Source organism: Paroedura picta, chromosome 2, assembly GCF_049243985.1.
Source record: "Paroedura picta isolate Pp20150507F chromosome 2, Ppicta_v3.0, whole genome shotgun sequence".
Classification (NCBI taxonomy): Eukaryota; Metazoa; Chordata; class Lepidosauria; order Squamata; family Gekkonidae; genus Paroedura; species Paroedura picta.
This window is the reverse complement of record NC_135370.1, coordinates 105,854,872-105,881,657: the sequence shown is the minus strand read 5'-3', so window position 1 is coordinate 105,881,657 and position 26,786 is coordinate 105,854,872. Positions and strand designations below refer to the sequence as shown.

At 40.1% G+C, this 26,786-nt stretch overlaps 1 protein-coding gene across 6 annotated transcripts; it reads right to left on the bottom strand.

The window, feature by feature from the left end:
• On the bottom strand, positions 1-26,786 carry CCDC34 (coiled-coil domain containing 34). Of its 6 annotated transcripts, XM_077321985.1 has the most exons (8): positions 26,178-26,556; positions 16,461-16,590; positions 13,363-13,479; positions 9,241-9,399; positions 7,880-8,021; positions 2,313-2,403; positions 1,513-1,566; positions 1-133 (listed from the first exon to the last, which is right to left on the bottom strand). In XM_077321985.1, exons 1-7 carry the CDS (start codon positions 26,399-26,401, stop codon positions 1,548-1,550), a joined length of 882 nt encoding a protein of 293 aa, XP_077178100.1. In that variant the 5' UTR covers positions 26,402-26,556; the 3' UTR covers positions 1-133; positions 1,513-1,547. The 6 variants fall into 6 exon arrangements, with proteins under 6 accessions (XP_077178100.1, XP_077178099.1, XP_077178102.1 ...); XM_077321984.1 differs by lacking the exon at positions 1,513-1,566; XM_077321982.1 differs by lacking the exons at positions 1-133; positions 1,513-1,566 and adding an exon at positions 26,636-26,786 and having other exon boundaries at positions 1,588-2,403; positions 26,178-26,416.

The following is a 26,786-nucleotide window of genomic DNA, read 5'->3' as shown; positions in this document are numbered from 1 at the left end:
TGCTTTGCTATGCCTTTTATTTCATGCAAGTTATGGTATGGAATGCAGAAGTATTAGTAATTAGCAGCCTTAAGTTCACTTGTGCTTGTCTTCATTGTTCCCAAACAGCCGAACTTGGGTTGAGACTGAAACTCTGCAAATACAAAGACCAGATAGTGAGCTAAGAGAACGAGCACAATTATCCCGACTTAATATATACAGTGATATTTCCAGAATGGATTAAAGTTATATCTGAAAAGTGACCAAACACAACCTACTTAGTCTTAGAAGCATCTCTATGTACTCTGGGAAACTGCTCTGATACAAATAAGACTACATGGCTACTTGGACAGTGGTAATATACTATGCCCATTACCTGATTTCAAACATTCTATTGGTGTACTCATCTACAGTAGAGTATTCAAACAGTTGCAGAAAATTTGATAGTTCATGAGCTACGGAAGAAATTAGGCAGTCACGGAGGTGAAGCTGAGGAAACAGAAGAAAATGCACACACCTCTCTTGTCCTAAACATTATTTTTTAAATCACCTTGTTAGAACGCCATAGAACACAACTGCACGAAGCCTAACATATGCCAGACATTCAAAGTGCTAGGAATATGGTTGACCCACTTATATGGATACCATTAATTGAGTGACAAAAACAACATCACTGAAGACATCACACAGATACAATCAGGCTAAAGGCAGCATAAATAATTGTATAACTGCTCTGAGATTCAAATAAGCTGAACTATCAGACATTAGTTAAGTAATTTCTAGTTTATCAAAGTCCACTATTATACAAGAAACACAAGGAAATGGCAAGGGTGCAATAAACACACAAAAATGAAATAAATAAGGAGCAGATGGATCTCTATGGAATTCCAAACAGATTATGGTTGGTTCAAATATAATGTGATGTACCTTTGAGACCTATATCCCTACTTTCTTGGTACTCTTGAAGAGATAGTTGACTCTTCTATTTTAATCACACGACCAAGAATACAAAAATGTTGCTTGTTATGTTGGACATGTCTGAGATGAAAATAGCAAGCATACTTGTATATAATGTACAGAAAGTTACATATATCTAAATGTTCATTCAGAGAAAAATAATTACAATTCAAACTGAAATTAATACTTGTTTTCAATTTGTGCACAGGGATGTTATTTGCTCTCCCTCAATTTTGGCATGAATCAAATCCATACCCTCTAAACCTCTGTATTTGGAAGAAAATTTCCTAAGAAACTAATAGGTTAATGTGAAAGATTTACTTCTGACATATTTACAGAAGCATATGGATCCCAAAGTACACATATTTCCAAAACAATAACATTAATGTTTTTTCTTGTAATTAATTTGTTTTATTCTATAAAGAAATAAAAAATAGTCATATAAAACAAAATGTCACGTCTATTCTGAGGCTACTAAAATGCATGTTCATTGTTCACTGCAAATAAATGTTTTCAGAATCTCAATTATTTCCACTAGTTTTAAGTAAAAGAAAGCATACATTTGTAATTACTTACTTTTAACAAGCATGTTTAAAATTCAAACACAATATTTAAATTCTCCAGACAAGCCTAGATGACAAGAAAACGTAATACAGGCAAGTTGTAACACAGCTAAATTAGCTATTGTTTATTCTTCAGAGAGCCATACTACAATAAAGGAAGATTTCACAAACAATTTAACAGAGGTAGCATCAGAATCTTCTTCTACTATCACACTCTTCAAATCTGTTAGGCAAGTGCAGTTGGACTTAAGACAGCTCATTTGCACTGATGTCAATGAGACCAAATGGGGAAAAAATTCTTACATTATTGAGAAGTGAACTGCTCTCCTTTTGCTCAGGAAAATAAATTTAACTTTCTATTGTATTGTTTTAACCTTCTAAAGCACAGCTATATCAATGACTAGTATGGGAGCACTAGGCGCTTTGTTCACAAATATATTATCTAAAATCCAGAACACTGAGGAAAGAATAATTTTATTAAGATATGGATCACAATACATATAAAATTACATTTAAATATTAAAGCCACTTATTTTGTCTAAGCTGTCTGATTTAACAAGAGAAAAATCCAAAACATGTCCTTTGTTAACATTAAGAAAACAATTATGCTTACAGATTTTGGCCTTAAAATATATATTAAATTACAATACCATGCTTAATTATAGTAAAATACCTAACAGAACACTGTGCTATCTCTGATTTATGCACAATGATACATTATAAAGTTTATTCTTGGATTTATGAAAAAGCACTGGTGGAGATTTATATGCATGACTTGACATAGGCCTCTTATTTTTCTTCACTAAAACATACTTCTCTTCCTTAGAAGGTAGCACAACGATTGGTTTCCAAGGGATGGGGTTGCAAAAGGCTGGAGCTGGATATGCATTTCCATCTGGATACCCTGAAAAGTTCAGAAAGTGGGCACAGTTAAAAATGGGAAGTTATCTGTTTTGAATTTCATTTAATTGAAATTGATTAACTGTAAGCTATTTATTTGATAACTCTCTTGGATGGTCTAAGTCAGGCTTTCTCAACTTTTTTACTTTTGAGACACCCCTGAAGCATACTTCAGGCTTCAAGAAACCCAGAAGTGGCATAGTTGTGCAGAATACGGTTGGGAAGCATAGCTGTGTACATGCCTATCCGGGGTCCCACCCGTTCCCACTCTTTACAGGCCCGTCATTGGTCATTTGGGGAGGGCAGATATACATGACCATATATGATCATGTCACCTAATAAATAATTAACACGCTAAAATATATTAAAAATTAATTAACTCCTACCCATTTGAGAAACCATCACATGGCCGTCAAGAAACCCCAGGTCTAAGTAAAACAAATGATGCTTTTGTGGAGGAAGTAGGTGGCCACTGGCCCATTCTGGGAGGCAGCCTGGAGGGCATGGGGTCAGACAGCTTTAAAGAGGTTTATGAACTTAATAAAATTTAACATGATAGTATCATGAGAATGATAGCACCATGTCAGGCTACAACACAGATCTGTAATCTTCATAGCTGTTTTTATATTGAATGAACTAAGATTTACTGAAACTCAATCAATCTTATATAGTGTTATACTGTTTTGTATTTTGTACTGGTCATTGACTGAAATAAATGTATCTGCCTATCTAAGATTTACTGGCACTCACCCAAGGCACATATAAAGGAACACATTAAAAATATTCTTTAGCCAATGAGAGACAACCTGACTTCTACATAGTAGTCCATCAAAATATTTAAACTTTGGAATATGTCTATTTCCAAGTTATTTTGTTTCCTTTGGGGTAGCTCTTTACAATCATTTTTTCATAGTACAGTAGGCATTATACATGAGTAATTATTTTTGACTGGGTAGCCGTGTTGGTCTGCAGTAGATATGTGTCCAGTAGCACCTTACAGACAGTAAGATTTTGGGGTATGAGGTTTTTCAAGAGCCAATCCTCTGAAAGTTGAGCTTTGAAAGTCAACATGGTATATGATGACAGAAACATTGACCCCTGAAAGCTTATGCCCCAAGATCTAAGGTGTTACTGGATTCCAGTCTAGCCATTCTTTAGATCTGTTGCACTGTGTTCCGTATGCCACTGTGAATTTTATTTGAATTTCATCTTAACAGTAACAACTTTCTTAATCCATACCAGGTTTCTAGTTCTTTACAGTATGGCCTAATTGTATCTACCACTATCTAAGGTTAAATGAACTCCCCAAACTTGTTGCTTAGATGAATGGAAGATCTTTTTTTTTCAAAGGAACTTTTTTTTCCCTCTACAAAACAAAAATGCTGCAGCTACCCTTATTTAATTATAAAGTAACACAAAAAATTGTAGTTCTTTCAAATAATCCAAACAAACGGTCAACCAAACCTTGAGCTGCATAATGTATACAATAAATTGCTGCCAAGGAGGAAAAAATGTAGCTTAGAAAAAGCAAAAATTAAAAAGTCTTTAAAAGCAAATGCTGTTTGCCTGGATTCTGGGGAGATTTGACATGCTCAACTACAAGTACAAGCTACCAAATAGGGAAGAACTAAAAGGAGACCTTGATTCTTCAACAAAGCAGTGGCCCTCACTGCTGTAGAAATAAAAGTGAGAAGGCAATGCTTCCTGTTATCAGTTCACCAGAACAAAGGCAGTCTTCCAGTTTCAAAGGAGCAGCTACTTTAATAGAGTTAACATTTATAGTTATAAACCCTCATCATTTATAAATGCTGTCAAATGTTACGCAAAATCCACAACTAAATTAAAAACAGAGCTACAGAGAAATTATCCAGATTTTGAAAAAGTTAGTGGAATAATTACAGGATTATTATGTTTGCTACACAAAATCACAGTGTTGAAAGCCAGTTTATTTTCATCATTGTTAAATTATCACTCTTCCTCAAAGAAGCGGAAGCATTCCTTGTTTGCTATACCTAAAATATGACAGCAGGAATTTGCTGCCCTTGCTGTGGCAATTTGCTGTGTCTGGAAAAAGAATTCAACATGCATTTCATCTGGGTGGTCAAAACAAAGTCTGGAATATGTTCCATTGTGTGAACAAAAGTGGGAAGAATATTTTTAATAAATTACTTAGACAAGTGATGGCAGCTGTCAGCAAATAACGATGTCTCAACACAAAGCATGAAAGAAATATGCAGCACCATTTATAATCAGACCAAGCCAAAGAGCAACTGGTTTTCTGTCTGGTATGCTGCTTAGTGTTCATATACTAAAAAGGACAGCAGTCTCCTCCAACTAAACATTTTAGATTAACATTTGTACAACTGTAGTACATTTAAAAAGGAAAAAAAACTAAGGAGGAAATGCAGTGTAAATGACAGGAAAATTTATATTTATTATAAGCCTTTTTAGAAAAGAAATGGTCAGACATCAGCAGACTTGCTTTGTTAAAACTACATCACAATGTTTCTGTCAGGAAAGGGGAGATTAACCCTGCATGTACTGGAAGCCCACTGATTTGAATACGGCTTAAGCATGACGTAATTCATGACGAAAACCAAATATGACATTTAAATTTCAAGATTTAACTTAAAATTTAATGAATGAAAAAGAATATATACACCCAAAATGAAGAGGGTCCCTTGAAAGGTGGCAGGAAATAAATTTACAGTAGAAAAATAGATGCATTTTGGGTGTGAAACACTTCCATTACAAACGTAAAAACACCCATAATAATGAAAACCAGGAGGGTGCTGCGTAGATGGAGTTTTCTTCTTGTGCTTTTGCTACCACCTTCTCGAACAGGCACAAGGACTCCCCAAGAGACTGAAGTAATGACTATATTTATTTTGATATTTGTGAAATTTAGATGGGAGCAAAGATAAATTGCATAAAAGTATCTGAAATGGCACTCTTTCTGCTGAACTTTTTGAGTTTAAATTCTGGGTTTGGAACCCAAGTCGAATTCTGTGAAAACTACAGTATATTACATTTTGTGTTCATGTGTAAGTCATTATTTAGTTTGTGATCTGTTCTACTCATTTTGTATTGATTTGTGTGGATGGTTTTGTTTGCTCCCATCTCAAGCGAGCCTCCTGGTATACTAAGGAGCTCTGTGAGAAGAAACAGGAACTGAGATGACTATAGCAAGTTTAGAAGAAGACTCACGAAGAAGCATCGTATACAATGCAGTTGAAAGTAGTGAATTCAGTAAAACACAACTTTTCCGCAACTTCCATCATGTCTGCTAATGCACGCCCAGCACAATTGTTTAGGATAGTTTGATCTCTCATTGCCCTGGAGGAAGGGTGCCAAAATCAGGTACCAGCTGTGAGGCATCTGAGAGCCATTTCGCAGACAAAATCTTGACACTGCTGTAACCTCCCTCCAACCTTAGACAAACAGAGAGAACTAGAGGTCCCTTGACCATCTCTGGAGAGAATACTAAGTAACCTCAGATGACTCATGCTAACTGATGCTATGGATGCTACAGCAGGGAGGCCAACCATATGCCCACTAGACCCCTACCCATCGAGGATTCTAAAGAAAACTGATGGGAGGAATGGGGGCCCCTCTTTGGGAAATAATCAACTTTTCCTTCTCAACAAGATAATTCCAAGAGCTAAAAGAGGCAGTGGCATACCCATTGCTGAAAAAAAAATCTCTGGACCCGCGAGAGCTACTGACTTGTTGCAAAAATAACTTTTCTGGGGAAGTATCAACATTCTTGGAGCAGACTTCAGCCCTTGGCTTACCTCAGTTGGGTTTCTGGTATGGCCATGGGGTAGAAACAGCGCTATTCACCCTCAATTAATAGCAGGGCTGCTGACAATACAACATTCCAAAACAGGAGTGTAGTAACTATTGCATCTTTTACTTGACATGAATGGGGAGACTGATTATTATGATTTCTATAGGGATATTTTTGTTTTGTTACTATTCACAGCCCTTTACCACTTCTCTGAAGTCTGGAAAGGGCTGTTTAATCCTATCTACCAATGTATCTCTCCTATACAAAATATCCCTCAAAGATGTAACTGATCTGCCAATGAAAAGAAGAAACATACAGTGCCTATATCTAAAATCAGACTTCATAGCACAGGACTGGAATGCAGCAAACATTACATTAATTTTTTAAAAGGCGTCCAAAGGAATCCTTAGTATTACAGGCCTATTCACTTGACAACTGTTCTGGGTAAATCTTCTAACACTGCTCATTGTTTTGGGTAAATCTTCCAACATTGTATATGCCATCAAATGCCAACAATGCCCCTCTGTTCTCTAGGGCAAACAGGTCAAACCCTCTGTCAAAGGATTAATGGACACAGGTCTGACATCAAAAACCACAGAACTGAAAAACCTGTAGGGGAGCATTTCAACCTTCCATTCAATAAGGGACCTGAAAGTAGCTGTTTTATTGCAAAGGAACTTCAAGAACAGGCTAGAAATGGAGATTGCAGAAATGCAAGTTATTACAACACTCCAAACTATGACATAGCCAGGACTAAACAAGGACATAGATTTTTATTATCTCACTATTGATGCTAACCTTGTTTAACTCATGTATCCACATTCCTCACAATTTATTTTGCTTGGGAGAATGTGACTGTAAGGTGCAGGTAGCGATATATAATGGAATTTTGAATTTAACTCCCTGGTCTTGTGATGAGATAGTTGCAGGAATGTTTCACGCTTGGAGGGAGATAGATGGGGCCAACAGCAAATGGTGGAGTGGGAGCTGTTGATCACTGACATACAGTTTTATTTCTCTTATGTTTTTGTGAACTACAACTGAATTCAAGGGGACTGATCGGCTGTTTTGGCAAAGAATTATCATATGGCTGTATTTGGACGTGTGACAGTTTACTAATTTGACTGAATTAACTTTTGCTTTATATTCCCACTGTCATGATGGTAGTTCATAGTCTGAGGAAGAGTGCTTGCACTCAAAACTCATACCTAAAATAAATCTTTATTGGTCTTAAAGATGTTACTGGACTCTGATTTTGTTGCGCTACTTCAGACCAACACATCTACCCATTTGAATGTAAAATGCATGGTTAGTAAGGTTTAGAGATCACTTTTTATCACCATTCAAAGCAGCTACCTGGAATTTCTAATTAACTTTATTCTCAAATATGCCCATTCATGGGAAATTCCAATCCTAAAACTTCTGCAGTCAAGGCCTCAGTGGCCCAGCTGAGACTTCAGCATGGAAATATATACTGAAGTCTGTTAATCAACATTCAAAAATTTCAAAAATAAAAGTTCTCCAATTAAATAAAATTATAGACAAACAAATACACCCTTTGATATGGGTGTAGTTCTTCCAGTCTGTCCATATTAACATGTACAGATGCAATTTCTTATCAAACCCAAGAACATTTAAAATCTCTTTAACATCAATATACTGCATCAGTCAGTCTAGTATAGAAACAAACCGGTAAGTTTCCCATTGGCATAGGCATAGCTAGCTGATGCTGGACGGGGCTTGTTTCTAGTATTCTGCAGCCATTCTTTGAACATCTTCTCCGATTTTTCTTTTTTCTCCTGTAATTCAGCTTCCATCTGTTTTTCTTTTTCCTACCAGGAAAAAAGACAATCTCATCAAAATTTCTGAAAAGATCTCCTCTCTCCAGCACCTTGTTAACGCATTCTAATCTTCTATAATAGATTGTTCTCGCTTGATTTGAACGGGACAGATTTAAGAATGTATAACGCACCTCACTGAACCCAATGGGATATTATAGGTGTCAAGGTGATAGTGAATGGTACAGCGATGCATATGTTTTGACTTCTTCCATTTTTTTGCCAGTGGTACCAAGAATGATCGAATAACAGTCATTTTTACAGCCATCTGTGGCATCAAGGGAGTCAGTACTTTGTTTACTGAGGAGAGCCTTAATTATTTTTCTGTGCCCAGATGTTTATCTGAATATGGTCTAGGGCAGGGGTAGTCAACCTGTGGTCCTCCAGATGTCCATGGACTACAATTCCCATGAGCCTCTGCCAGGCATGATGTATTACTGTGACCTTCAGCCAAATGTAACAGGCATTTTTATACTCATGACTTTATGCTATTTTGGCCCCACATTTATTTATTTAATTTCTATACCACTCTTCCTCGAGGCTCAGGGCAATTTACACCAAACATAAGGATAATAACAGCACAATTCACAACATCAGGTAAACAACAATAATGGTGGTTTCTATAACTGAAGATAACGGTACTATAACATTTTCTATGACAACATTAACTTGCTGTGATCTCACAGATTAGTCAGTTTAGGATTCAGTTCATGGGAGAGGTTTTTAGGGGAACAGCAGATGTTGTTATTTTAGTTGGCCTCAACCAAATGCCTGGCAGAAGAGCTCCATTTTTCAGGCCCTGTGAAATAGTGCTAGCTCTGGCAGGTTCCTGTTGTCTTCAGGTAGTTCATTTTACCAGGTAGTGGCCATGACAGAGAAAGCTCTAGCCCTGGTTGAGGACTGGCATGCTTCTTTGGGGCCAGGGATCACCAGCCAGTTGGAAATGGTGGAATGCAGAGCTCTTTGGGGGGTGTAGGCAGTGAGGTGGTCTGTCAGATACACTGAGCCCAGAACACATATGGCCTTAAAGGTGATTACCAAAACCTTAAGTCTGATCCGGAATTCAATTGAGAGCCAGTGCAGTTGTTGAGCAGTGGGCCAGATGTGGGACTTTTAGGTGTGTGGGATGTCTCTGGATGCCAGCAATTTTTCTGAAACCATATAAAAGTTTTCAATAAATGCATGAATAAATTGAGAAGAGGATAAAATGTACCTTCTCTTCCCTCTTCTTCAACACTTCTTCTGATCTCTTTTTCTTTAGCCATTCTTCATACACCTCTTTTGCTTTTTCCTTTGATTGTGCTTTTTCAAGTTCCTTGGCTGCTTTTTCTGCCATCTCTTCACTGAGCTTAAGTTCCTTCGCTCTCTTTTCCTATATAAAATAGATAAACATTTTAGTAAAATCAGAAGTTTGTTAAAAACATGTTGCAGGAAGGTTCATACTAGCAAACAGTAAGAATAGTGAGAGCAGAATGCTTCTTCCATTTCCTGATAAATCACTGACTAAACACAGAAGGCTATCAAGTATTTTAGAAGTAACTGCAAGGACTGAATTGCAATAATTCATCTGGGGTAACTAGGGGGAGCAAGGAACAGAGAGAATACAGTTCCCTCCACCCACAGGAGGCGGTTATCTGTGAACAGGTGGATACATTGACTCCATTAAAAGAAAAAAAAAGCAAACTAAATAACCACACAAGTGGCCCTGAAAATCAGCATACATTATCTCAAAATGAATTAGACAGATCAGTCCATCAAGATCAGTATTGTCTACTCAGACTGGCAGTGGCTTTCCAGGATCTCATCCTTTTAGGTGAAGATGTCAAGGATTGATCCTTGAACCTTCTGAATGCCAAGCCAAGACTTTTCCACTGATCTACAGCAGATAGCATGACTTTTTCCAGCAACGCACAAACACTGTGTCTTTAGGAAAGGGAAGGTGACTGTAAGCCACTTTGAGACTCATTCGAGTAGAGAAAAGCGGCATATAAGAACCAACTCTTCTTCTTCTTAACAGCTAAGGATTAAAATGCTGCCAAGCATGCCATGCCAGACAGGCAGCAGGGCATTATGCCCACCCACTCTGGTAGCCTGAAGATACAAATGGTCACGTTAGGGCTATTAAATACTGGGTAATGCATCCAGAGTTTTGTTAGGACAAAAGAAAGCTAAGTTATATGGCTTGACCACAAAACAAGTGTTCATCTTCAGTGCCTCATCCATATTGACATACTGCTTTTAAGATATGCTTTGAGTTAACAGGTATTGTTAAAATAGGAGCTTTTATATGATTTCATCCCCACCCCTCTTTTGACAGACATTGGAAATAATTCAAGCATTAGGGTGGGGTTGATACATTTTATGGTTCTGTGTTATAAACCCATGACCATGATAATGTCTATTAATTCAGATCAAAAATAAAATATAAACTTCTGTTACATGTCTCATACATTTATATGCATGGAACAGGCTAGTAGGAGGGGCAGGATATAAAACATTGCAGAGTAGTAGAGCAGGGATACCCTGCTGAACCTGTAAGCACTTTCAGAATTCTGAGAGCACTGAGTAACTACCACATTTCCACCTGCAGCTGTACAACATACAGCTAATTGTATCCATTTGGTGCCTCTTAATAATTGTCAAACAGCCTTGGGGGAAGGAGAGGGGTCGCTTGGGGGAGGAAGAGGGCGGTGCTTCCCAAAGGCCTGGAAGGCCCCGGGTGTGCTTGCCAGGCCCCCAGGAAGCCATCCAGCCATGGGGGGGAGGGGAGGGGGAGGGGAGAGGGAGTGCTTCCCAACGGCCTGGCAAGCGCTCCGTCTCCCCCACCCCCCCATCACTTCCCGGTGGCCTGGAAAGCAGCTGGGATGCTGATGGGGAAAACTCTTTCAAAGCCTGTTCTTATGAACGGGCTTTGAAACTAGTAGTAACTATAAATGTCTACATCCTGCCTTTCTCTGTCAGGCGCAGGGCTGCTTCACAACAATTTAAATCATGTCAATACACTAAGTTATTAAATGAATAGATCAAGCAATTAAAATAATTTAAAAACCACATCCTTATTCAATATGTACCCTTATTGTGGGGGGAACCCAAACATTGTAGGGTTCAGTGGGTTAGCTGGGTTGGATGGGTTCTCAGGTAGGGATGCCAGATGGCCCTGGCAGAACAGCTGAGTCATACAGGTCCTGTGGAACTGTTTTAAATTCCCGCAGGGTCCTAATCTTATTAGTTGATCATCAATTAGGTTCCCTCTGTGATTAAGAAACTGATTTGTTAAGTGATCATTTGCCAATAATTATGGACTGCTTCATGAAAACCATCTACAACGTTTGGTTTCACACTTTCTTGGAAAGGGGCCTTATCCCTAAATTGAAGAAGAGTTGGTTCTTATATGCCACTTTTCCCTACCCGAAGGAGGCTCAAAGCGGCTTACAGTCGCCTTCCTTTTCCTCTCCCCACAACAGACACCCTGTGGGGTGGGTAAGGCTGAGAGAGCTCTGATATCACTGCCAGGTCAGAACAGTTTTATCAGTGCCGTGGCGAGCCCAAGGTCACCCAGCTGGTTGCATGTGGGGGAGTGCAGAAACGAACCTGGCATGTCAGATTAGAAGTCCGCACTCTTAACCACTACACCAAACTGGCACTACACCAAAATATGTCCAAGGAAACCCCAAGCTCAAGCTGAAATACAAAAGAGTGTCAAGCCCTAACAAAATTTATCTCATCCCTCATGCTTGTTTCAGAGGGCTGGTATTAAAATGCTGGACCAAAGTTTGTCTATGATTGTTATGATTAATTCCATATACAATAGTTACCGTATTTGCCGGCGTATAAGACGACTGGGCGTACAAGACAACCCCCCAACATTTCCACTCAAAATATAGTTTGTTACATTACATTACAGTACCTGTCATTGTCACCATTGTATGGCCGCAGCATGACCGCAATGCCTCTGGCCCGCCCCTGCATCTCCCTATGACCGGCACTAGTGTGCAAGTGCGCATGTGCGAGCTCTGCGTAGACACAAGGGGCGGGCCGGAGCACCGCTGCTTCCTGCCGAGCAGAACAGGCCGGTCATGCAAAAAAGGCTGGCACCCCTGTCTCACTGCTGATGCTCACCGCAGCCACGCTGATGACCCGCCGCGGCCGCACTGGATACTGCACGATACTGGATGGTATGTAGAATGAGGTGGGCGGGCATTGGGAGGCCACTATGGGCACTGGGCGGGCATCGGGAGGCCACTATTAGCAGCTATGTCTATCCCAACTGAAATGCACCCGGCGTATAAGACGACCCCCCCACTTGGAGGCATATTTTTCAGGGGGGAAAAGTAGTCTTATACGCCAGCAAATACTGTAAATGTATTTGTTCCAAAAATAATCAACAGTAAACAGGAGAAGTTTGCTTTGCATAATTAGGGACAAGTTGGAGATAAAAATGAATAATTTGTGGTTTCAGTAAGTTTCTGACCTATATAAATAGGCTGGGAATCCACATGATTAGTGTTTTCAGTCTGCTTTGCAGAAGAAAATATCCTCTGAACTTGTCTTTCGAAGAGATAAGATCTGTTCTTTAAATCACATGCAAGTTTACATAACCTTTGCTAACATTAATGACATCAGTACAACCCTGCTATGTTTTAATTCATTCTGTTGGAACTCACTGGGTTCTGCAGAGCCTGCAAAACAGAGCTCTTCCACAAAGCATTTGGTTGAGGCTGGGTAGAAGGCCCGGGGTGATAAGATCAGGCTTATCTGAACCCCAGAGTCAGAACTATGTGTTAGACTATGTCCGTCCCCTCTTAATACTCTGGCTCCTCCTTTTTGACAACAGCAGTGTTGGTAGGCTGCGTTTTACACAAACCAGGCTCAGGGAAGCATTATGTGTAGTGTTATTATATCGCCATTGTTATAGATTGGAACTATGCTATTGATTAACTGAGGTTAGTGTTTTTATTGATTAGAATGTTTTAAAATGTTATGTTTTTATCTGTTATATGTAAACTGCCACAAGCCAGCATTGCTGGGAGTGGCGGTATAAAAATACAATAAATAAATAAAAATACCAGGTATTCTAAGATGAAAGACTAGTGCACTTAGTAGTGAAAGCTGTGGTATTCAGTTACAGATGCTATGTGTATACATGGGCACAGAGATCTGGAGTGATGCATGCAGCCTGATGATCCTATTGGTGTAGTATGCTGAGGGATGCTATAGGTCGAGCAGTGTGTTTTGCAGCTCTTTATGTTTCACCTCCCTTGTTTAAAGGAAAACCACTGGCCATTGGGGGGGGGGAAGCAAAATAATATTCAAATATAGAAAATGAAGTCTTCACCCTTTTCACCTCTTCGTTTTTTTTCCGGACCCATTCCTTGTGTTTCAATTCAGCAACTATTTTTTTCCTTTCAAGTTCCTGTTTTTCCTTTCTTTTCTCCATTTGCATATTTAGCTCCTATTAAAAGGGAAAAATATAGTTGGTTCCTAAACACTAGGGTCAAAAGCAAAGAAAAAAGCTGATTGACAATAAGCACAGACTCAAATACAGTTCTAAATCAAAAGTATTCTTCTTGTAAATGATTTTTTTACCTGCCCATCCCTGAAAGGCATCAACATTTTCTCTGAATAACATTGCTTAGGGGAACAGGGAAAGGTATCCAACAGGAAGTGTGCAGAAATTTTGCTCCTGTCATTTCTATCTGGTGCAAAGTAAATAAACATTTGTGAATTCTGAATATTTATAGGCTACCTATCATCTGAAGAGTCTTAGACACATTCCTAAACACTTCCACAGGACCCTGGGCCTTGTACATTTTATATCCCCATCTGGGTCCTTTGTGTGCTAAATTTTACTTGAAGCAGATTCCATGAATAGTTACTTGGGAGGCACAGAATTTACTCAGGACAGATGTTGAAGAAGGGTTTTCAGAAGGCCCTTTTCATCAACAGTAGGCTCATGTAGTCCACAGTATCCTTGCCACTGTTATTCACAGGTGAGTCAAAGCAAATATTAAAGAGCCAACAAATAGTAATCAGATTTAATGGCCAACAATTTTTTACTTGTCAGTTGTAAAGTCAAACTCCAACAGAAGTCAAGCTGTTAAACATTCATATTTTAAAAGATTTTTTACATCTAAATAACATTGCAATATTTGTAGTAAGGTGCCACCAATAAGCAAATTATGCCCTGTTCTCCTTCTCCCTATCAACTAAGTCTGGTGGGTCTGTGAAAGTCGTTAATTGGTGCTTGAAGAAAGTAATGGGATGGATGAAAGCCAATGATTGAGGCTCAAACCGGAGAAGACTGAAGTGCTGTTAATAACAAAGCTGCTTAAGGACTATGGAGTTAGACTGTCCTGGAAGAGGCTGCACTTTCCCTGTAAGAGCAGATTCAAAGCTTAGAGGTATTAGACTGAAGAGCTGTAGTGGTTAAGAGTGGTGGCCTCTAAACTGGAAAACCAGGTCTGATTCCCCACTCCTCCACATACAGCCAGCTGGGTGACCTTGGGTCAGTCACAGTTCTCTCAGCCTCACCAACCTCACAGCATGTCTATTGTGGGGAGAGGAAGGTAGGCAATTGTAAACTGCTTTGCGATTCCTTCAGGTAGTGAAAAACAGGTTACAAAAACAAACAAATAAACAACAACAAAAAACAGCTCTTCTTTTTCTTTTAGCACTGCATCTTGACCTACATCTGGAGCACCAGATTTCCTCTGCAGCAGGTAGTGCCTCTTGTCAGTTTCGGTTGTTATATCAGCTATAGTTATCGCACTCCAGTTGATTACTGCATCCATATAAGAAAATCCATTCATGAAGATTGTTTCTGAATACCAGATCATCAGGGATCAAGTACTGCACTCAAAATTGACTGAGAAATTTGGAGCAGGCTTTATCATATTCCAAGGAAGTCAGCAAACTTTACTACCAAGAGAATCTATATCACTACGAGTAAGTTTCATCCAATCCAATAGTTTAATATAATTACCTTTACCAGAGCACCCGGAGAAGGCAGTCCTAACTCAGCTATCATGAGAGCTATTAGTGACCCCATTGGTAATACCAAAATTCTTCTAATGAACAGATTTTGGACCTTTTCTAAGATGGCAAACGTATCTTTCCCCCAGCCCCATATTTCTGCTTCATATAGTAGGGAGGAAATCACATTACTGTTGAAAAGTTTGATGGCTGGATCCCCCAAGTGACCTTCCTTTGAAAAAAAGAATTTAACTATAGCCCCCAAACTTCTCAGCTATAGCTGTTCCTCAAAAAAGTGTGATCTGACCAAAGTGATCCATTACATCCAAGACAAGATTACAGTAATGCAGTCTACATAGAAATGGTCCAGAAACGTCACCTTGTTCAAAATGCTGTTAGGGGAAGAATGCAAAGATCATGCCTCCCTTTTTCCTATGAAAAAAGGCTAAGGAGTTTGGGACTTTTCAATTTAGAAAAGAGTCAACTAATGGGGAACATGATGGAGATGTATAGAATTATGCAAGGGATAAAGAGAGTTGATAAACAAAACAGTGCAACCTACCCGAAGGTTTCTTCTCTACAGTGGGCGAAGTCATGTAAACTTAAGGTCATGCATCTGTTTATTCCTGGTAGGGCTATGCAAATGTTTGAGTCCCTCTGTTGGAGAGATCAAAGGCTGACCCCCAGTCATATTCAAGCACTGCTTTGATGGTGTTCTTTCATCTTCCTTTCTTCTTCTTTCTTTTTTGGGGTGGGGGAGGAGGGTGAGTAATAGATGGCTTTGGCCCACTGACAAGAAGAAATCTTTAGGTAGGTTTCAATGTTTCATTCTCCTTCCACGGGGGAAGTCATACAAACTTGGTTATCTATACCAAAGCAACCTTTAGGATCTGGTTCTGATCTTTAAGGCTAAATGGTATTCTTCCACCAGGATATCCAAATGATCAACTTCTTCTGCACTGTGAAACCTACTAGTTAAGATCTATTTCACAACCCCTGCTCTTGGGGCCTTAGCCTTCAGAGGTAGTGGCAGTACTGGTGCCTCAGTTATGTGTTGCCCTTCTCATGAAGCTTGCCTGACAACTATGCCTCTATTTTTTTAGTTGCCAGGTCAAAATCTTTCTGTCCATCTAAGCTTTTAATTAACCAGTCTTTTGAGAACATTTTAGCATACTTTTATTCTGAAGTTTATTTTAAGCAGCTTTGTGATCTATGTTTTTGGGTGTGTATTGCTGGATTTTAATTAATAATGTATAGTAATATAATATAAAGTACATATATACCATCCACATAGAACCAAATTAATGAATCCCCATACTGTAGCTACATAAAAATGCATTTACAACCACTAAAATGTAAAAAAACAATATAATCTGTTTATCAGACTTAATAAGGAAAACATGTATTTTGGTGCCTAATAGCCTGCTGTCAAATGTAAAGAAAATAATCTGAAGTATTCACCTCCAAAGCTTGTGCTTGTAAGCGAGCACGTAGCTCTTTTTCTTTGCAAAGGAACCATTCTTCCCAAGGTGAGAGACTATCTGCCACAGATGACTGATTTTGCTGTGTTTTATTTCTAATGCTCTCGACACTATGGAACAGCAGATAAGTAAATAAGTTTATAAGGATAAATGAAAATTAAAGAATCAAAGCAGTCTCAATAAGAAACATGGACTATAAATAATATAAATAATGTAAATAAAAATAAATTTTCATTATGCAATAACTATGCATTTATTTAAAGTGGGGAAACAATGTGGAAAATATGCCAAAATATTTGCAAATCTGCAAATCAGTACACACAATTTAACCAGACCACAGAACATAGGTTTTCCTGGTTATTTTAGCTGCTTCTTTTTGTCCAAAACCCACAATTTTTAACTTTCTTATTTTCTGTACATAAGCATGCTCTACATGTTCATTGTTTTCAAAGCATTTCAGTGTAATCAGAATCAAATGCTATTTTTACGTGGCATGTATTTGAATGGACTTTTGTCGAATTTATATTTGCAATATCTCAGATTTTGAACACTTCAAAGACTTCAGCACACTTGCTGAATACCCTATCAATATATTTATTTATTTAGATTTAGATTTATATACCGCCCTCCCCGAAGGCTCAGCAGTATATGGCAGTACATTTTTTAAAGGAAAGCTCTCAAACAAGTAAATTGTGCTGTTTTCTAGATTTTAGCAAACGTTTTTCACATCTGAAATTGTCATTGAATATGCAAGTGAAGTTTGCATTCTTATTGCCCTCAGTGATAATGAAAGATGCCAGTTTTTAGTGCTGTCTAGTTTGAAATTTGCCAAAATGCCCTTCCCATTCTTGCTCACCAATCCTAAGCAGTTATACCCTTCCAAGACCAATGAAGTCAACAGGCTTAGAAGGATGAATGTGACTTTGTTTAGAACTGTACTTTTGCTCTCATCTTTCTGTTGTGTTTTGTAGGACAACTTTACAGTAATCACTCAGGGATCTTTTGCTCACCCTCATACCTTGTTTGGTTTGGATTTCTCTTTCCCCACCTATTGCTACAGCGTATTCGCAATGTTCTTTTGTTACAGCAGTGTCTACACATCTGTCCTAGAATGCTGAAGCATGTTATTTTTTCTTTCTCCCTTCCTATTTTGAGCTAAACAGCTAAACAGCAGGCAGAGAACTTTATAATTAACCACATATTGTTTTTGCTGGTAAGCAACAAATCGGTCTGCAAGTGAAGGACAGAGAACATGCGTTGTATACTGGAAACAATCAGACAGGACTATCCTAGCTGCCTCTCTTGTGCTCAAAATGCCAGAGAGAAGACAGAAAGTGCAATTTGGCACTTGGCTATCCAAGACAAGTGGGAGAGCTTTGCGTAAGCTTTGCAGCTAAGCTACACTCTGAATTTGTTTCTAGTTTGTTAACATTCATTTTACTAATTCTGCATAATATAAAACCAATGCATTACTTCAGCAAAGCAAAGAAGATATGCAACTGTAGTTCTTATAGTAAATGGGACAGAAGCAAGTGCTTTATCAATCTTCTGATCTGATTTGTTCAACGGGGTAGCCATGTCAGTCTTAAGCAGCAGAACTAAGTTGGAGTCCAGTTGCACCTTTAAGACCAACAAAGTTTTTATTCAAGGTATAAACTTTTGTGTGCATGCACACATCCTCAGATACAATGAAATGAAAGTTACCTTTCCATACTTACAGGTAAAGCCACCATGTGCCAGCTGTGCTGGGAACAGCAGTATATAAATGTAACAAAATACATAATGTGAACAGTAAATTCATTATGCTGTATGTTAATTTACTGCTCGCACTTTACCTTTGTATGTACTTAAGTCCCATTCCATTGTATCTGAGGAATTGTGCATGTAAATGAAAGCTTAAAACTTGAATAATACTTTGTTCATCTTAAAGGTTCCACTGGTCTCAAAATTTGTTCTCGTGATTTGTTGATGCCTTTATTTAGTAATCAGAATCAATGGAATGTACAAGCACACCCTAGCATGGTTTCCTTATATATTATTGCAGGTTTGGCGTAAAGTTCTACTCAGCCCAGAACACACACTAGTCTAAAAATGTAGGTTTGTTTTTTTTAAGCGAAAAGTCTACTGATGGTGCTAGGGTATAAAACAAACTTCTTGACAAAAACTGACAGCACTGAAAACACTCCTAAATTGGTAAGAATGCTTTTAGCTCTAAAATATTCCAAGAAAATATCCTCTTAAACAATTGTTCCCAACATTTTTATTACCAGGGACCGGTCAATGCTTGACAATTTTACTGAGGCCCGGGGAGGGGGTAGTCTTTTGCCGAGGGATGTCGCTACCGCCTGAGCCCCTGGTCCGCTGGCTTTCCCACCGGTGCCCTTGACTTCCTGCTGCCCACTGGGGGGGGGGGCGCTGGCAGCAGCAGCTGCGCAATGCCACACTGAGGGGGAGCCCCAGCCATGGCAATGTAGCAAAGAAGCAATGTAGAAAGCAATGTCAGCTTTCCCAGTAAACAACCTAGATGTTAATCACAACATCTGAAGTAGAATAATGGCTATACATAAGATTACTTGACCAAATGGAATTACCAAAATCAATAAACACTGAAAATGCTGTAGAAATCACTGGAGCTCTGAACATGCAGGGTAGTTTTCTGGCTAAACCAGAATAAACTGATGGTTTGATTCAGAATAAGCCAGCATCATATAACAGACTGAAAAAGCCAGAGATGCTTAACTAGCTAATTGTTTAAAATTCATAAAAGTGTGTGCAAGGCCACCTTCATTGACAGCTCTCACAGCCTTTCCATTTATCTGCTCTCCTTCCCATCTGCCAGTCCACCTAGTTTTTGTCTGCTTCCCCATCTTCAGCTATATATTTTTTACTTCATTTATACCTCACCTTTCTCCACAATGGAGTCAAAGCATCTCACACTATTCTCCTCTTCATTGTATCCTCCCAATAACCCAGTACGGGGAGTTAGGCTGATAATGTGTAACTGGCTCAAAGTCACCCAGTGGGCTTCCATGGCAGAGTGGTCATTTGAACGTGTCTCTCCCAGGTCCTAGCCTAAAATGCTAACCACTATATTAAACTGGCTTTGTGGGTTGTTTGCTGTTGAACAGTAGCCAGCAGCCAGGCCCATGTGAATCACTAAGGTCATCTGCTAACAAGTTGTCCTGTGGTTGCTGGTGGACTTGGCTATAATGCTCCCTCAGCCCTGGAAAGGGCCCTGCCCCCTCCCCTGACTTTACTGACTGAAACAAATGTTTGAAGGCTTCAGAACTGTAGTTACCCAGCAATTCATTTCTTAAAGCTATAGTTGCTTTTTCAATTATTGAGGCTTTTTTCAGGTTGATAGATTGTTGTCTGATCGTTGTTCCGTTTTCCATATTTAAGTCGCCACCGACTTTACCATGTTGAGAATTAGATATAGTGATGATGATTTTCTTCAGCTCTATGTAGGGCTAATGTTCAAATGTGATGATAGTTTAGATTCTTACACGCTATTTCCTAGTTCTTTTCAGGAATTTATCATTTAAATAAAAGAATCTTTAAATATTGGCTATATAAATAAAAGAGAAACAGCCTCCAGAGTGCAGCCTGTCTGGGTCTGTCCGGCCCTGTAATGTGAGCCAATCTGGGCACTTAGCAAGGCTGGAGGATCCCATATAGGGGCCGGCCCCCGCTGGCCACAGAGGGTGACAGAACCAAGGTGGCGGCACTGGAGGTGGTCCTGTGATGGTGGTGGTACCACTGGCGACAAGAGGCTACAGCCGGGGCCAGGTTGCCGCCTCCTCTGTGCCTTGCCCTCAGGGTGCACTGCGGTGCCAAGCCCTGCTGAGCTCCCATTCCCGAGAGGGAGCCCAGCTTGTGACCGAAAGGAGCAGGTGGAGCCCTCTAGTGCCCATTGCATCCCTGTGTGCAACGGGCTTTACAGCTAGTTAAGATATAATTCAACAATTTTAAGATGAGTTTTTACTACACAGACATCTTCTAAATCCTTGTGTGAATAAAACTTTTTCCCTCAGCTTACCTGGCAGTAGATTCTACAAGTTGCCAAGCCATTTTCATACCCCTTGGAATTCAAGGGCCAAGCTGCACAAATGACTGACAAGTTCCATGACTTTTCCTCTTTTGTTTTAAACGAAAAGCAGATGGAGGAGCTAAGGTTGATGGAACTGTAAAGGCATGTTTAAACTTTCCCTTCAAAGCTATGTGGGCACTTGCAAATGCTCCCTCCTCAAATATCAAAATGCATTGTTCTACAAAGAGAAACACACAGGCACTTATACCTTTCCCTACAAACAGTGAAAAGCAACTAGGGAGGGGCGACTGAGTGGAAAAATACTCCAAATTATTAAGCAACCCCTCAGCTTGCTCTATCCTACTGACTCATGCTGCCTTTGGTTTTTAAAAATCTTGGTGGAAAAAGATTGTTAACAAATATTTTCAATCTAAGTACTAGTTTTGCTATTTGTCAGTGATATGCTGGGCAACAATAGAAAAGAATTTTCAACCAAGATGAGACAAGACCAGAACTTTAGAATTCTAAAATCCATGCATGTAAATATAAAACAAATGACTTCCTTTAGAAATTATATGTAGACAACCCTTAGAACTGTTCAAAGTTTAACTTAGTAGGCAGGTGCTTTGTGACACAGCAAGGCAGGTCCTGGTTTCAATATGCTGCATTACCTAGTACAAGGAGTACAAGTTTTTGGTTTTTTTTTTAGCATGAAGACATCTTTAGAATTCTGATGCAGCATGGCAGGCACAGCCACAAATGCCAGCCACAGCCAGACAAAAAATAGCTGCCAGCACGTGCTATTATGATGATGATATTTATAGACCACCCCTCTCCATAATTGGGTGTGGGACAGTTTACAACATAGTCACACCTTCAGTCATGCTGCGAAGATCCTTGTTCTGTGATAGCAGTGGGTGCCAAAGAAGCATTTTTTAAAAACCTGCCCGGGCAATCAAATTCCCTGTGCCAAATCAGTATGCTTAAGCAACAAAAGCCCTATTTAGCTCTGCTCACTTTCTAAAAATGCTTGGTGGGCACCATGTTGGTGGATGCTTTGGCACCCTCAAGTAAAATGTCAGGGATTCCTGGCCTATTAGTCTTGCTTTAATCTTGAATTAGGTATTACTTGGTGTAACATATATCATGGGGTTCTTTTCAGGATAACAAGGCAAGAATGAAGCATCTGTTGAGCTAAAGAGCACTATGTAAATACATAGCAACATCGGATATTAGGTTTATTGATTTTAACCAGTAAAGTATTTTTAGTTTCTTTAACACTGAAAGTGATAATTGAAAGTCCGTAATTGAAACAGCCAGTCCATTCAGCAGTAGATTTATTTTTTAAAATCCTAAAATGTATAAGAAAAAAGTATAAATTTATGCATTAATTAAATATATTACTAGCCCTGCACACTAGCTGGTTATTTATTTATTTATTTATTTATAGTTATATTTGTTGACCACCACTCCTGGGTCCTGCCAGTTCATGGCAGTTTACATAGAAATGATAAAACCACATAAAACAGATGAAAATATATAATCCCATACAACTGGTGATAAAAACTAGTCCAATTCCCCTCCCTTCTTTCCTTGCACACCCGACCACAGTCACCCACAGCCCCCAACCACCGGGAGGGAATTCCTGTCTAGATGACCAGCAAATAGGGCCTATATAGGGAGAGACCCTGATTTTCCTCAACCAAATGCCTGGTGGAAGAGCTCCATTTTACAGGCCCTGCAGAACTATGACAGTTCCATCAGGGCCCTCAGCTCATCCAGGAGCTCATTCCACCAGGTTGAGGCCAGGACCAAAAAGGCCCTGGTCCTGGTCCTGGTCAAGGCCAGGCATGCCTCCCAGGGATGACCAACAGATTCAAACCCATAGGGCAGAGGGCTCTGCTGGGGACATAGGGAGACAAGCAGTCCCTCAGGTTTGTGGGGCCCCAGCTGCAAATGGCTTTAAAGGTAAGAACCAATACCTTAAATCTAATCTGGAAGCTAACTGGTAACTAGTGGGCCCTTCAAGATGACCTTGTAAGGACCCTAGCAGCTGCATTCTGGACCAATTGCCATTTCTGGGTCAGAGGTAAGGGGAGTCCAGCATAGAGCAAGTTACAGAAATCTAATCTGGAAGTGACTGTTACATGGATCACAGTGGCCAGGTATTCTGGGGTCAGGTAGGGTACTAGTAGCCTCACTTGGGGAAGATGGTAAAACGCCACTTGGGCTACCTTTGTGATCTGAACCTCCATAGATAGGGAGGCATCAAAGATTCCTGGAGGACGGTACAGCCATAAGCTGCACCCCGTCCAGGAAGGATAAACACGCTTCCTGGTTCTGCCCATCCACCCATCCAGAGGGGTTGAGTTTCAGGTGGCTCTGCCTAAGCCATCCAGACGACTATTTCAAAAGTTTAATTCAATAATTTTCCGTTGAAACGCCTATGCAACTAATCATAGATGTATACTGCTTTTTTATTGCCATCCCTTATGGAATCACAAAATCTTGATACTTAAAAAAAAAAATCATGTTCCTGATTTTTTTTGTGGGGGGGGGGGACTTTAGAGAGGTATGCTTTGTGTGACAACTTTGGGGTAATAATTCTTTTTAGCTTTGCCTGAACACTTGTATGCCTATTTGTTGCTCCAGGCAGTTCACTTAAAAAAACAAAAATCCCATCCCGGGAAGAAGGGAGAGGGAATTGGGTGCGAGGGCGGGACATTGGAGGCACAGATAGTGCTTCTTTGCCTCCACACATTTTTTGTTGTTGTCGGTGGCCTGCTGGTTGCTCTCCTCTAGCTGGTGCTTTTTAGGTTGGGGAATCCACTATATGCGATTCCCCAACTAGCGCTTTAATATGGACGATGTAGCCAGTCGTTTGCTGCCTGGACACTGGATGTTGGTGACGTCATGTGGAGCGGCCAGAACATGACTCCCTAAGGATTTTGCTACATTTAATGAGTGCTGAAAAGCTCTGTGTTCCTGATCAAACATTAGAGCAAAGTTTCAGTCCAGTGTTACTTTTAAGACCAATAAACTTCATCAGTCCGTTCATGCACATTGTTGGCTTCAAAGGTACCACTAGATTCAAACTTTGTTCTATTGTTTCAGACCAACATGGCTACCCAAGGGGCTTTAAGATCAAACATGTTTTACAAGTATTACTATCATCATTCTTGAGTTATAAAGTATACTCTCACAAAGAATAAAGTCACTGATGATCAGCTTAGAATATTGGCAGGTTGATAGCCCAACAGGTAAAGAATTTATTTTTACGAATTATTGTGAGTCACTGTTCACTTCTGAAGAACTCATACTCTACCACTAATTTTGTTTGTCTTTAAGGTGATATTGGACTCTTACTCTTTTTTACTGCTACAGACAGTCTAACACCACTAACTCTTCGATCTATTTATAACAGTAAAAAGATTATCATGCAGTAAATGAGCTATGAGGCCATAAGCAGGATTAATATGTAACTCTCCAGTACCTATCCTAATATAATAAAAATATTCAAATTAAACATAACACACCTCAGGGTTTGTTTGTTTTTTTATAACTTCTATAAATAGATTTGAGGGCAAAGGGCAATCAAGTATTATTAAAGGCAATATGGCTATTAGGTGCCAAGTACACCAATTTCATAGCCATGATCCAGTGCTTTAGATTTGTATCCTACATTTCTAACTCAACACAGATGACAACATTCTAAAACAAGTTGGGCTAAGGCAGAGTGATCATCCCAAGGTCATCTAGCAACCTTCTGTGGAAGAATGAGAACTTAAACTTGGTTTGATACTAAGTACTACACAATGCTGGCTCAGTACTGATTTCGCCAGTAATCTATGCTTGCTGTGATGTAACCAAAGTTCTTGCAAATGTAACTGCTAGCTAAACTAATTCAATTAACCCAATAAGACTATTTGTGTATGTGTATATATATAATTGCTTTTTTACATCTGTTGCTCTTTAATATATTTTATTGGTTAAAATCAATAAACCTAAAATCAAATGTTGCTACACATTTATACATTGCTCTTTAGCATAACAAATTTATTTATACAGTTATCTTTAGTGCAACAGATGCTTCATTCTTGTCTTAAAATCCAATGAGAACCCCGTGATATACATTGCACTAAGAAATACCAATTCAAGTCCAAAGCATATTACACATTATATTTTGTACTTAAAAAAGCAGGAACTCATGAAAAGGGAGAATCTCCCTCCTTTTCCCCTATGCTTTTCTCATATTTTCTCCCCTTTGTACCTTCTCCTCTTGCTTTGCTTTCCTTCCCACATACCTTTCTCAATTCCCCACCTGGTATGCTATTTTCCCTTCTTTCCATTCTTCCCTCCCATCACCTGGTAGTTCCAGTGGCTTTTCTTCTTTCGCTTCTTTCCATCTCCCATACTGATCTTCTATCTTCCCTTTCCTGCCCAACCACTTCTGTCCCCCCTGTTCATTTCTAGTTTCAAAATGAAACTGTGGTAACCATTCTGGATTACCTAGGCAACCACAATCCACATCAGTGATGTCTGCAGTTGCCTAGGCAATAAAAATGGCTGACAAGATCTTGTGAGGTCATTTCATAAGATTTCAGCATTTTATCTTATCATCTCATTTTTTTTCAGCAAGCTGGAGGGACACCCAACTTTCTACATCTCTCCTATCTGTACATGATGCCATTGTTCAAGCAATGCTAGATCTATAAGGTCAAGTGCAGAATTGGTTTTTTATTGGTGCAGTGTCTGGACAAGTGTGCAGTGCATTTAGCCAGTGTTTTTACATCAAATGAAACCAATACGTTTTCTGTTATCACATTTGAGCAATCTTTCCACAAAGGATTCCCCAAAGTTGTGTTTATGGATCCTACAACATCAATCAACATTCTTCCTGGTGTATGCTAAGTGTTTTTAGAAAGTGGCAGGGCCACCCTGGGCATACGCAAAACAAGGTGTCTGCTGTTCCATTGGGTATTTCAATGACTGTAGTTTTGCAGCAGCCACCATCACAGTGCAAGGATCTTCACTGTGACTGAAGGTAAATTGTGGAAGTAGTTTTATAGCTGCCTCTGCCTCCTGTAGCAACCATTTTGTGGCACAACTGACCACCTGTGTCAGAATTCCAGGGGTACCCAAAAGGCTCAAAAAAAGTAGGGAACCCCTGCCTTACACATTGTAAGAGGCATATGTACTAAGTACTCAGAGTTCTACTTATTTACAAAATATGAAGAGATTATCAAACCCGGTTATGGGGTTTAATTGGAGTCTCCAAAATTCCGATGCATGTCCCCAAGTGTAGATTAGTGAAGTCAATCTTTTCAGGAAATTATGTTCTACAAATCAATCTCCAAGCAATCCCATGCTATCTAGTGCATAGCATGGTGCACATTCAGTTCCCAATACAGCACACACACAGGCAAAAATTAGAAGTCAGGTTTACAGATCGTGCTGAGGCAGGCCACACATTCTCATGGCCTGTGCTACTCCTGGCTCATCATTCCAGCTATATTCTGTCTGCAGAACACTTCCCAACTAGAAATCTGATAAACTCTTAGCCCCCTCATTTCATCTATTACCCAACAGGCCTCCAACAGCTAGCACAGGGTAGCCTGAAAGGTGAAAGAAAGCACAGCAATTAAGGGGGCGGGGCAGCCACATTACCTATGGTGTTTACTCCTCTGAGAGATGCTCATTCCCCTGCTAGCTGATGTTGAATCTTCCTCTTGCTCCTTGCGGTGTAATCTTGGGAAACTTTGGTGGAAACTTGGGGAGAGGAGGGAGAAAGTAGAAGACTTCCCGGCCCCCTCATCTTCGGAGCTAGCAGGGGAGGGTGGAACGGAACAAGCTGCTCCCCGCCTGCTCTTCGGGGGCAAGGAATTGGGCATGGTGGCGACAAAGATCTGCGAAGAGGAACCAGAGAGTGAACTGCGGCCGTTTCTCAAGGCCACCTCCCCGCGCCCCGTTTTTCCAAAGGGAGCAAGGGGCGGGGGGGCGGGCGGGCGGGCGGCGGGTGGGCTCCCTCTCTGGGCTCGCCTCCCTTGCCCGGCCCACTCACGGCGGCCCTGCCCCCGCCAACGGCTCCAAGGAAAGAGAGGAGGGCAAGTGACCGTTTGCTGTACCTGAGGCCGCCGCTTTGAAAGCCGCAGCGCCCGCTCGGTTCCCAGGCGCCCCTGCGGCCCAGCCGGCTCCACCAATCACCATATGCAATGGGCGCCATGGCAACGAGGACGCCTCCGGCCTCCTACCCGCCGCCTGCCCCAGCGTTTCGCA